The 12,797-nt window shown below is 40.0% G+C and overlaps 1 protein-coding gene across 1 annotated transcript; it reads right to left on the bottom strand.

Annotated features, from left to right (window-relative positions):
• Positions 1-1,260: 1,260 nt before the first annotated feature.
• LOC114039375 (zinc finger and SCAN domain-containing protein 12-like) lies at positions 1,261-11,117 on the bottom strand. Its single transcript, XM_027857090.1, is given in 4 exon segments — positions 1,261-1,315; positions 1,317-2,547; positions 4,245-4,389; positions 10,637-11,117. Coding segments are annotated over 4 exon segments (1,833 nt in total). The 5' UTR covers positions 11,039-11,117.
• Positions 11,118-12,797: the final 1,680 nt, after the last annotated feature.

Genomic DNA, 12,797 nt, shown 5'->3' with positions numbered 1-12,797 from the left:
ATAGTGCTTTAAATTAGAAAAGCACTTTAAATAGGAAAAAAGTAAGAGAGTAATACAGTTATCCTTTCCACATAGACGAGCTTAAGGTTATGGTGCTCCTGTGATCTGGAAAATCCATGTAAAACTTTTTAGCCCTCCCTTCATTCCAAAGAATTCTGAATTTTTTCTCTTTCTTTTATTGGGTGTTTACAGTGTGTGAAGTTTGGGTATATTTATGGTATTAAAAGATAAAATATGTTGATATATGATACTATACATATATTTTATGCATTTGAGTTTCTAAACTTTTTCTGTGTCATCTGCTGGTGTTCACATGTCATCTATGGCTTCCACAAAAAGTTTCCATTTAATTTCTTATGCCAGCCCATGATATATTGAAACCATGATGGGGAAAGTCAAGATGTGGAAGGGATAACTGTAATGTCTTCCCCTCCCCACCTCCACAGGTCATTTACTCGAGATATATGTGTTAAGCTACAACTTCCCCCAGATTAGAATTAACTGTAATGTTAAGTTAGAGTAAAGTTGCAGAGAGCCTTGAATGTCAGGCAAAGGAATTTGGATGTTATGCTCTATTCAGTAGGGTACCATCAAAAATGGTAGCATGAGAGAATCTAGCCTGGTGATCATATTAGTCCAGTCCTTCCAAGAAAACTGGGAAAATACTAAACCACACACCAATTATGTGGAGAGTCATTACTTCAAAATGGCCTCTTCCATCCCGTTATAATTAAATCTAATCCCAGGGAAGTGACAGCCCAAGGCAAATCTTTGCTTCTGCTTGTTAGACTGGTATACTTGCTGTCCCCAAACACCCTGTGTGCATCATATTTCTTCACTTTGGCTCGTGTAATTTCCCCTGTGCATAGTAGTTCTCCCTTCAGTTCCATCCATCTAAAACCTTATTCAACTTTTAAAATCCAGCTCAAGCTCCACCTCCCCTAGGAAGCCATTCCTAACACTTCCAACCACAATGTTCTTTCCATCTTCTGAATTCCAATTGCACTTATTTTTCCTACTCATGCAATTAAAACTTTGAAACTCATATTACCTTAGGTGTGTGTTTTATCTTTTCAAAGAGACTATAAGATCCTCAAGGACAAGGGACCATATCTCATACTTCTTGATCCACACAGCACCTATTACTAAATATTTATTGTTTGTAGGAATGGTGACTGAAACTTTATCCCAGTATGTTTTGGGAACCACTCCAATGGAGCTGCCCTAATGCTAAACTTTGATGAAATTTTCCTATAGCCATTACAAAGAGACAGATTTTTCTACATTGTGGACAGACTGATGTTGAGTTATGACTGAAAGTCTTCCCACATTAGTTGCATTTATATGAGCTACTTCTAATGTGGATTCTCTGATGTTTACTAAGGTCTGACCTCTGTCGGAAGGCTTTCCCACACTTATCACATTGATAGGGCTTCTCCCCAGTATGTATTCTCTGGTGTTGAATAAGACTAGTGATGCCACGGAAAGCATTCCCACACTCATCACATTTATAAGGTCTTTCTCCAGTGTGGATTCTTTGATGTTCAGTAAGGACTGATCTCTGAGTGAAAGCTTTCCCGCACTGATCACATTTATAGGGTCTCTCTCCAGTGTGAATTCGCTGATGCTCTATAAGGCTTGTCCTTTGAATGAATGCTTTCCCACACACGTCACATTTATAGGGTTTCTCCCCGGTGTGGGTTCTTTGATGCTGAATAAGGCCACTTTGACTAAAAGCTTTCCCGCATTCATTACACTGATAGCATTTTTCTTTGTGGTGAATTTCTTGATGTGAAACAAGGGATGAATTGTAAACAAATGCTTTTCCACACTCACTGCACTCATAGGGTTTCTCCCCTGTATGAACTCCCTGATGTTGAACAAGGATTGAACGGCGACTAAAACTTTTATTACACTGACTGCACTGATGGGGTTTGTCTCTAGTATGGATTTTGAGGTGATGAAAAAGACCTGCTTTCTGACTGAAGGCTTTCCCACATTCATTACAATGATAATGTTTCTCTCCAGTATGAAGTCTCTGATGTTGATTAAGGGCTGACCACCGACCAAAAGCTTTCCCACACTCATTACATTTATAGGGTTTCTCCCCAGTATGGATTATTTTATGTCGAATAAGTACGGTTCTCCCACGAAAAGCTTTTCCACATTCTTCACATTTGTAAGGTCTGTCTCCAGTATGGATTCTTTGATGTTCAATAAGCCGAGAGTTCTGACTAAAGGTTTTCCCACACTCATCACACTCATAAGGTTTCTCCCCAGAATACATTCTCTTATTTTCAATAACACCTGAGCTCTTAGTGAAGTTTATTCCATTTTCATCACACTTAGACTGTTTATCCCTTGGAGGATATCCACAGGGATCTTCTAATTTTCCCTCCTCCTGTTCATAGGTTTCTTCACACTCAGGACCCATGGGAATTCCTTTAGTAAGTGTGCCAGATATTTCCCTGATTGTTTCCATTTCTTCAAGGTTTTCCAGCTTTGAGGTCAACTTTCCATGGTCACTTCTGCTCTCATCATCTGAAACTATAAAAAGAAGTGGTTAATGACACTTTTGCCCTGTGCTGGGAAGCAATAAATTGCAAGGAAGGAATAATATAGGATAGGATATGGATAGGAAGTAGACTTATGATTTCACTGAAATATTGCATAAGGGAACTTCTGCCCATGCAGGTCTTATTGCAATAAACACGAACCAGAATCTATGCTTATCTGCAATAATTGCTTCAAAATATGAGACAGGAAAGTCAATCAGAAGGTACCAGAAAGGGAACTTATTCAATAATGTTGAAGGTGATTTAAAACCAAGGAATGCCAAGTGACTCTCTTCATACCATAACATGGAAACTATCCAGGCAGGAAAGTGAAAAGTGAAGGGGAGGGGAGGAAGGAGGTTCAAATGAGATGATTTATTGTGTGTTCCCCACCCTATAATGTCAGGAGACATGGCAGTAAAACCCATTCCATTTACATTTTCTGCATATAAAATACACATATACCAAGGGAGACTTTTATATTCTCCCACCTTTCTTACTTAGTATTAGCTCTCCAGAGAAAGCTGTGAAGACTACGAATAAGGAAAATCTTGTGGCTAGTAATGGTAAACAATTACCAATCATATATGAAATAAGGGAGGAAACCTCTTGACTGAAGCAATGGGATCATATATTTTGGGCTGGAAGGATTTCAGGATCAAGCCTGCTCCTCTTTTGTTTACAGAAAAAGAAACTGACTCTCAGGTCTCAGTGATTTGCCCAAGTTCACAAAGGTACTAAGTAGCAGCACTAGGATTTGAATTCCATATCCAGTGCTCTTTCCGTCCTATGACCCATCAAACCAAAAAGCAGTTAAATATGTTAAGAAAAACTTTTGAAGTCTTGAGAAAGTCAAAGAGATGTCATGACAATGTCATGATCTGGTAGTGATGACTTGTTTGGATAGAAGGCAGGAGCATTGAGCTTAATGAGCAGGAAAGGGCTTAACTATGTGATAAAATGTAGCAGAACCTGTGGACATTTTGAATGTAAAGGGGGAAGTATGAAAGAACACTAGATTTGGAGCTAGAGAACCTGGATTCAAATCAGAGCTCTGCCACTTGTGACCTTGGGGAAATCACTTGATTACCCAGGGCAGGTTTCCTTACCTTTAAAATGAGCAAGATGAGGGGCAGCTAGGTGGTACAGTGGATAGAGCACCCACCCTGGATTCAGGAGGACCTGAGTTCAAATTTGACCTTAGACACATAACTCTTACTAGCTGTGTGACCCTAGGTAAGTCACTTAACCCCATTGCCTAGCCAAATAAATTAATAAATTAATTAATTAATTAAAATGAGCAAGATGGACTAGATGGTGTCTAAAGTCTCCTCCAAGTCTTATGTACTACAACAGCTTGCAACGGATGAAGGGAACGAAAAGTACACAGCAAGGCTGAGACCTGAAGAAACAGGAAAGTGGAAAAGACTTTTTTAGCATAGTAAGAAAGGGAACACTATCTATTTAGAGTACTAAAGCAGTTCTGGGTAACTCTCCTCACTGTTCTCCATAGATAAATTATTCCTCCATTCAACACGCACTTATTAAGTGGTCATCATGTGTTATGTACGCTGTGACAAGCATTGGGGATTCAATTCCTTTAAGAGTTTATGTTCTACTTGGGGAAAGTGGGGAGAGGAAAGCATACAGGTAAATAAATACAAAGTAAATAAATACAAATCTCCTCACCTCTCTTATGTAGGAATTGGGGCTCTGGTGATTCACACTTGAATGGGGCTGCCACAGGCCAGAGAAAGACACTCAAAGGTTGTGTTTTTTCTACAGATGCCACCTCCCTCAAAGACATTTCCTGTCCTTGTGTACATGTTGAGTCCTAGGGACAATTAAATTTAGTTGGGTTTGTGAGACAATCATTCTGGGAAAAGAAAGTAACAATTTCACATTATCCAAAGCAGGGAGAAGAAGCAACAATGCTTTGTTCTTTTTCATCTTTTTTGTTTTTTCATACCATTTCCTTTAACCTGGAATGTTTCCTCCCTGACACCTCTACCAAAATCCTACTCATTTTCAAGGCCAAGTCACCATATCACCTCCTCCCCAAAGTTTTCCCTGACAATAGCTACATCTCTCTTTTCTGTCTTTTTATAGCATTTTATCTGTAACACAACACTCCTCATATTCTGAGTTGTATTCTGAGTTGTATTACAATTTGCATACATATCTTATTTCCCCTACTAGAGATCATGCTTTACATCTTTGTACTTTGTACTCCCTACAGTGCCTTGCACTGACCCTTAAAAAGAACAGGAGAGGTAGCTAGGTGGCATAGTGGCAGAGCACTGGCCCTGGAGTCAGGAAGACCTGAGTTCCGGCCTCAGACACTTAACACTTACTAGCTGTGTGATCCTGGACAAGTCACTTAACCCCATTGCCTAGCCAAAAAAAAAAAACCAAAAACCAAAACAAACAAAGAAACAAAAAAATAGGCAATACATATTTGTTGAAGAACATCCAGAGAAAGAAAACCAGAATGGCCAAGGGCCTCAAGTTCATGACATATGTGCATCAATTGAAGGAACTGGGCATTTAGACCAGAAAAAGACTCAGGATCTGTATAATTAGTGACTTCAAGTAATCAAAGCACTAGCAGATGGGAAAGGGATTGGACTTGTTCTGCTTGACCCCAGAGGGCAAAATTGAGAGCAATGAGAAGAAGTGGTGAAGAGTCAGATTTGCTCTCTAACAATTAATACCATCCTCCAGTAGAATGGGTGGCTTTAGGAGGTGGGGGGGGGGGTTCTCCTCATTTAAGGTCTTCAAGCAAAAGTTGGACGATGATCTTTGGGGTATATTGAATCAAGGTGTCTTGTTTAGGAACAGGTTAAACCTGTTTGCCTCTGAGTTTGCCCTTTCAAATCTGAAATCCTGTAATTCAGAATATTAAATGTCTCCTTCAATCCCAAAAGTCAAAGAGTAAAAGATTCAGCAACTATAGTCTCATCCAGGGCAAATGCAGCCTCAAACTGAATTCTCCTTTTGTCACTGATCTTTATGCTTGTGAGAAATGAAAGAGTTAAGTTTCCACCTAAGTAGATAAGAAATCAGCACAGACAAGCTAACTTCACCATCCAGGGCTGGGGTGGGGGGGGGGGTGATAACACAATTCTAGGCACATAATGTATGTTAGGGGTAGGGCATATAAGGAAGATTGTAACCCAGAAGGATTAGGAACAATTCTTATCTAGAAGGAGGAGTTAGGCAATTACTAACTATAAAGCTTGCCCTGGCTTCTTTTACCAGTGTGCATTTTCTCTCCTCCCAAGGAAGTGCACCCACTTCTCACCCGCTTCTCCCGAGAATCAAAATGGCACACTTCAGCCTCTTCAATAAAAAGTCTCTGAGACACCAGTCTTGGGAACTGAGTCTGGGGTCATCTTTATAACAGTCCTTCACTAAATTTGGTAGGGGCACGTTGAGGATGGAGAGGAAGAAACAGCCATCCTTTGAAAAACATGTGTTTGACATGACTAATATGAAAATATGTTTAATAGGAGTCTATATGTATAGGCTATATCAGATTGCATGTGGTCATGGGGAGGGAGGGGGAGAAAAATTTAAAACTCAAAAGTTTATGGAAGTGGTTGTTGATAAATCAAAATAAATTAATAAAAAAGAAAAAATATATGTTTGAATATATTTCAAACAGAAAAACAGAAGAGAAAAAAGGAATTAAGAACAAAGAGGAGAAAAGAAATAAAGAGGGATGGAGCAACAGAGAAGACATGGGGGGGGAAATGTAACAGCAAAGGGAAAAGAGGAGAGAAGAAAGGATAGGAAGAAGCTGAGAAAAGAGAAGAGAAAAAAAGGAGAGAATGCAGAGAAATGAGGAAAAAATATGGGGAAAGAAGGAAGAGAATTGAAGGAGAGAATTTGTCTAGCACACTCCACACAACAGATGTTCCAAACTTTCTTTACTTAAATTCCCAAATCCACATTCACCCTGTCATTCCTAGTAGATGGTTGTGCCTCTTCATATCTTCAAAAAGATATCACTGGTTCTGGAGTCAGAAAATCTGGGTTCACATCCAACCTCTTGACATTTACTAGTATGTGACCTTGGTCAAGTCATTTAACCTGGGTCCTCAGTTTCCACATCTGTAAAATGAGGGGAGCAGGATTATATAATCCCTGAGATCCCTTTCAGCTACAGGTCTATGATCCAGTTTAAGATCTAACTGAGATTAAGGGTATGAACCACAAGGTCTCACATCTTCCCTTCTCTCTACTTCAAAAATATTTTTTCTCTCTATACCCCAACTTTCTTCCCTCTTAGCTCTGAGGAAGACATAGCCTTCTCCTTTTGGTGCTCTTAATTTCATTCTCTTTTGCCTCTTTTGGGACCTTGACCCTTTAACTATACATTCTCTTTCTCTCCCTCCCTTCCTATTTCATGACTTTAAACATGTATCTTATCTTAGGGGAAAAAAAATAAGATTTGACCCTTCTACTCCCTCATATCTTTTCCCTTCTTTTCACTACTCAACTTCTGCTGACTGATTCCACCATCCATTCACTTCTTGAGCAGAATTTCATCCCAGACATGTGTTATTATAATAACAGCTAACTTTTATATAGTGTTTTAAGGTTTGCAAAGTGTTTTCGCTTTGCAAACCTTAAAACACTATATAAAAGTTTAATCTCTTTTAATCCTCAAAACAACCCCATAAAATAGGTGCTATTTTATAGCACCTCCATTTTATAGATGAGTAAACTGAGGATAAGAGGTTAAGTAATTTGCCCAGATAGCAAGGCTACAACTAGTAAATATCTGAAGCAGAATTTGGACTCAGGTCTTCCTGACTCCAAGTTCAGCACTCTATTTAATGTACCACCCGGTTTCTAATTATTAAAGAAGTGAAGTATACTAATTAACTGCATGAAAATTGGCTAGAAGATTTGCTGTGGATTCCACTGGGTACACCCTGGCTATTTTACTGATGTTACCAATACACCTAAGCCAACATCTTTCCCTAATGACTTCGCTATTTTTGTCAAGGATTCATTAAGATTTGAAATCATTGGGGCAGTTAGGTGGCACAGTGGATAGAGCACCAGCCCTGGAGTCATGAGAACCTGAAATCCAGCCTCAGACACTTACTAGCTGTGTGACCCTGGGCAAGTCACTTAACCCTGAGTGCCTAAAAAAAATTTGAAGTCATCTATAATTTATTATAGATAATAATTATATAAAAATATATTATATAGAATATATAATTATATGTAAATTATATGTATATATAGTATAATGTGATTTATCAAGTCCTATTGTCCCTTACTCAGAATGTCCTTTGGATGAATCCCTGTCTCTCTTCTCTCCCCCTATTGCCACTTGCCCATTTTAGGTGTTCATCAATTTATAAATGGGTTTCTTCAATGACCTTATAGTTGATGGTCCTACCAACAGTCTCTACAATTAATTTTGCAACATACCACCAAATTAATTTCCTAAAATTTTTTATGTCATTCCATTGCTAAAAAAAAAAATGGCTCCCCACTGCTTATAGCCTTGGTTCCCGACCTCAGATTACAACCCAAATTAGGGTCACTGAAGATGTATAAAAGGGTCATTAAGGGTTGAAGCAACCTCTGGGCAAGCTCAGGAAAGAGCTGGGATTATGTCCACAGTCTTTTGTAGGCCATATAGGGAAGTGGAACTCTGGAGACCAATCAACGTTCTCTCTACTCTTTCTCATTACTTATCTCTAGATACTAGTGAGCTCAACTCAAGTTGGAGCAAGAGCAGGCAATTAGACTATAACCTGCTTAAAGACTGGGCCAACATCTTAGTTGTCTTTGCATCTCAGTGCCTTGAGCAGTATCCTAGATGTAATAAGCACTAAATGTTTGTTGAAGTGAAATGAATGAGAAACCTGAAGATCTTTACAAGTTCTCACTGAATACCATGCTTATTGCAGGTAATCAAAATGCTGTCAGAGACCATTAGTGCCCACACAATGGCTCGGGAAAGAAAGGGAAAGAAAGACCAGCTCCAAAGTATGGAAGCTGGTGGTGAAAGTTTGGGACTAGAGATGCTGGCATCTTGAGATGCATTCCTTTCCTTCCTTCCCACCTTTAACTTCTTAATCATTCCCTTGCTAAGGACAGATAAAATTGGTTGGGTTCTTTTAGGCAAGTGTCATCTCCCTCCAACATGGATTCATATTTTCCCTATATCAAGTATGAATATAGCCAAAGTCTGTCATTGAGTAGAGGGTTCCCCACACTATGTGATTTGAGAGGCAGGGGGAGGCCCTTTTTGTCCCAAATTAATCACCTGCATCCTGAATACAACGTTTTTTTAAAATAGGTAAAATTCTTCTCTTTTAGGGAGAAAAAATCCACCATCCATTCACTTCTTGAGCAGAATTTCAACTTGAACTGAAAAACAGTGTGGCATAGTAGATAAAGATCTGGCTTCAAAGCTAGCTACAGTGTTACTAGATAAAGTTCAAATTCAAGGCCTTCTACAATCTGGCCTGAGATCTTCTGTCTTCCCATGTGTCCTACCATTACACTTACAATCCAAACAAATCTTTATACTTGATGCTCTCAGTAATCTACCCTCAGGTAGAATGATCCCTCTAGCTACATCTAACTTCAAGACCTTAAGAAAGTTCCTCCTCCTCTGGGACAGCCCTGACTACTCCAGACATTGAATATTTGTTCTTCTGAATTTCTTCAGCACAAATTGTCTATACCAATTGGCATTGATCATATTTTGCCTTGGCCTGTTAATTTTCAGAAGTTATGTTTCATCTTTCAAATTAGATTGTAAATTCCTCAATTCATTTCCATAAATATTAAGAAAGTCATTGTTCTGGGCACTAGAGATATAAAAGAAAAAAGGTAATATTACTGCCCTCTAGGAGCTTAGAGTCACAGCTTAATACTTATATCTTCCATGGTGCTAAATGAAGAGCAGGCATTAAACAATGAATGAATGATTTCATGAAGTGAAAGAGGAGATGAAAATCAAAAAGATGTGTCATCATCCATCAACACCCTGGGAGAAGCAATAGAACAAGAAAAGAGCTACAGTGAAGCAGAAATAGCACTAGATGAGGATCTAGAAGGCCTGGCTTCTACACACAGCTCAGCAACTCAAGAGCTATACTTGTAAAAGAGGCTGATTTCTAAGATGCCTTCCTCCTCTGGACTTTATGGACTATTGTCTTGGTAACATAAGAAATAACATTTCTCAATCACTGCCACTAATCATATGAGATAGGGACAGAGTAAAGGAATAATTTGGAATGGTCCGAGAAGAAGTACTGTATACAAGAAACTTTTCCCACCCCACCCTCTTCTCACCACTGCTTCCCTATCTCATTTCTCCAATGGTAACTCCTGTTGTGAAAACCATCAATTAAGAGTTGCAGGGGCAGTACAAAAATAGGACCTTGACCTTTCATGGAAGTTAAATTTCTACCCTGAAGCAACATGAACTCCATCCCTGCCTATTTCACATCTTTTCTCCATGACAACTATATTTACTTCTAAACTGAAAAGCAGAGGCAGCAAATAGTGCTATTCAGTTTAGAAAGAAAAACCATGGGTGGCTAGGTGGTGCAGTGGATAGAAGTCAGGAGGACCTGAGTTCAAATCCAACCTGGGCAAGTCACTCAACCCCAATTGCCTCACCAAAAAAATTAAAAAAGAAAAAAAATGGTAGATCTAATATTTAGGGGCAGCTAGGTGGCGCAGCAGATAGAGCACCAGCCCTGGATTCAGGAGGACCTGAGTTCAAATCCGACCTCAGACACATAACACTTACTAGCTGTGTGACCCTGGGCAAGTCACTTAACCCCATTGCCTAGCCAAAAAAAAAAGAAAAGAAAAGAAAAGAAAAGAAAAGAAAACCATGGAGAGGGAAGGGGCAGTTCAGGTCAGCAATTTGTCACAATGCATCTAGTATATATTTTGGATGCATCAAAGTGTATGAATACCTTTTGGTGGGTGATCCTTAATGGACTGCAGATACACACCCCGGCTGGCCCACAAAAAAACGAAAACAAACAAACAAACAAACAAAAAACCCTCCCACACATTCCACTTCCCACCTGCTGTTCTGGTTCATCAAGCTCTCTCTCCAAATCCTCCAGCACAGTCACTGCCTCCTCTCCACTCTGTGGATGATGTTCCCGCACCCAGGTCTGAAGCTCCTCAGGCAGGATGGTTAGAAATTGCTCCAATACCAGAAGCTCCAAGATCTGTTCCTTCGTGTGTATCTCTGGTCTTAGCCATTGGTGGCAGAGCTCTCGGAGTCTGCTCAGAGCCTCTCGAGGCCCAGAGGTCTCTTGGTAGCAAAACTGCCGGAAGCACTGCCGGAAACACTCCCTGGGATTGAGATGCTTCTTTGGCAGGGTGGAATCTTGCCTGAAATTGTAACCCTCATCCTCAATTTTTACTTTCAAAATTCTCTCGTGCTGTTGTGGAGTCTCAGTGTCCCAGCAGGTTGCCATCCTAGGCCTGAAGAGCACTGGAGTTCCACTCTAGGCAGTTACAATGTTTCTGCTGATTTATTCATTTATGAGTAGTGATACAAATACTGCCAAGAAATTTAAACATTAACTAATGAGCATCAATTCACTGAAGATAAGGAAACTCTAAAAATATGAAATAAGCATGAATAAAAGAGTATTTTAAAAGGAAAAACATTCTTTTTTAAAGAATAAAAAGAGAAAATTAAAGAAGGGATGGGAATGAAATTACATTACAGGGGGGAATTCCCTTAATTGGAGGTTTAACGTCTCCGGGCCTGTTTCCTCATAGGGTATTTGTATTGGATTATCCTTCCACAATCCCTTTCAGCTTTATAAATCTCAATCATTGACCAGAGCGGGTAAATTCCAGTCTGTTCAACCCCCCTGGAAGACACAGATCACTGGCCCAGCTCGGGGCTTTGGCGCTTTCCGTGACCAGGCTTCTCTTGGGCTCCGAAGTGATCAGAGGAGCACCCCTGACCCGGGGCCCCCAGATCCCCCAGATCCCCCAGATCCCCCAGATCCCCAGGCGCAGAGCAAGGTTTGGCTTGGCCGCCAAAGGAGACCGGCCGGCAGGCGGGCACGGCCGAAGCCCTGCTCTAGTACCCAGCGGGGAGATGGCTGGTGCGGCCACCCTCCTGGGCGATTTGGGGACGTACAACCCAGCTCACTTTCAAGAGCGCGGTGGGGAAGCGACAGTAGACCAGTTAAGACGCCCCCACACCCACGCCAGGTTAACCACAAAGACCGGAAGTGTGTCAGCGAGTCTCCGCGGGTTTGGGGAAAACAGAAGAGTACAAACCACCCCACCCCAGCCCACTCCCATGCACTTCCGGGTTCTCTCTAGGAATTGGAGGTGATCCTAGGATTCTTTAAAATAAATAAATGGAATTTTAAATGATAAATTTGTGACAATACCTAACAAATTTAATACTCAAAAGCAAACAACATCAATAATAAAATCTTAAACGTCTGCCATTTAATTTATCCCAAACAAGTTATCTAACAAAGTACTATCAAACTCACCACCACCACCTTTTTGAAAATGAATGAGGAGGAAGAAAACAATCAATGCTATTCCACCAAGCAATATACTATGGCAGCTATAATTTGGGGAGAATAACTGTAGAGGCACCCAGAAGTTCAAAAGAGACAAAAATCCAAGAAAAGAGCCAGTAACAAAGTCATTTGCCATTTTTAAAAGGGGGGGGGGGTTTAGTAGCTTTTTTTGTTTGTTTTAGCTCCTCAAGCTTTTTGACCAATATGTATTCTGTCCACTAACTGTCTTCATTATCTGATTGTTAAATTGGGCCTTATTTTTTTGATTGGAGCAAAATATAGAAAGAACATTAAATTTGATAGTATAAAATGTTGGAGATCATTATGAGTAAGATATTTAATGTGAAAATATGTGAACTATTACTCTGGTCTCATTCTCAGAGTGAAGCTGGCTACATCTCTTCAGGATTCTTTTGAGGGGTTGAGAGGTGTTTTCCTCTAATATTATTGGCTCAAGACCCCCACTCTTGGCTGCCATAGATATTACGAATTGATATCAACAACTTTTTAAAAAGGGATATTTGTTTCAAATATCCTCGTCTGCGTGCACTTTTGGAGCATACTCTCCCCTATACTAACTTGGACCTAAGGGAGAGTGAGCTCAAACTTAATGCATTTTCTCCATAGCATTATTCCCATTAAGTCTACATCCAAATGCTACATCTCTGCTGGATGATGG

Source organism: Vombatus ursinus, unplaced genomic scaffold, assembly GCF_900497805.2.
Source record: "Vombatus ursinus unplaced genomic scaffold, bare-nosed wombat genome assembly UNPS02011916.1, whole genome shotgun sequence".
Taxonomy (NCBI): domain Eukaryota; kingdom Metazoa; phylum Chordata; class Mammalia; order Diprotodontia; family Vombatidae; genus Vombatus; species Vombatus ursinus.
The sequence above is the reverse complement of the archived record's forward strand: the minus strand, read 5'-3'. Positions and strand labels throughout refer to the sequence as shown.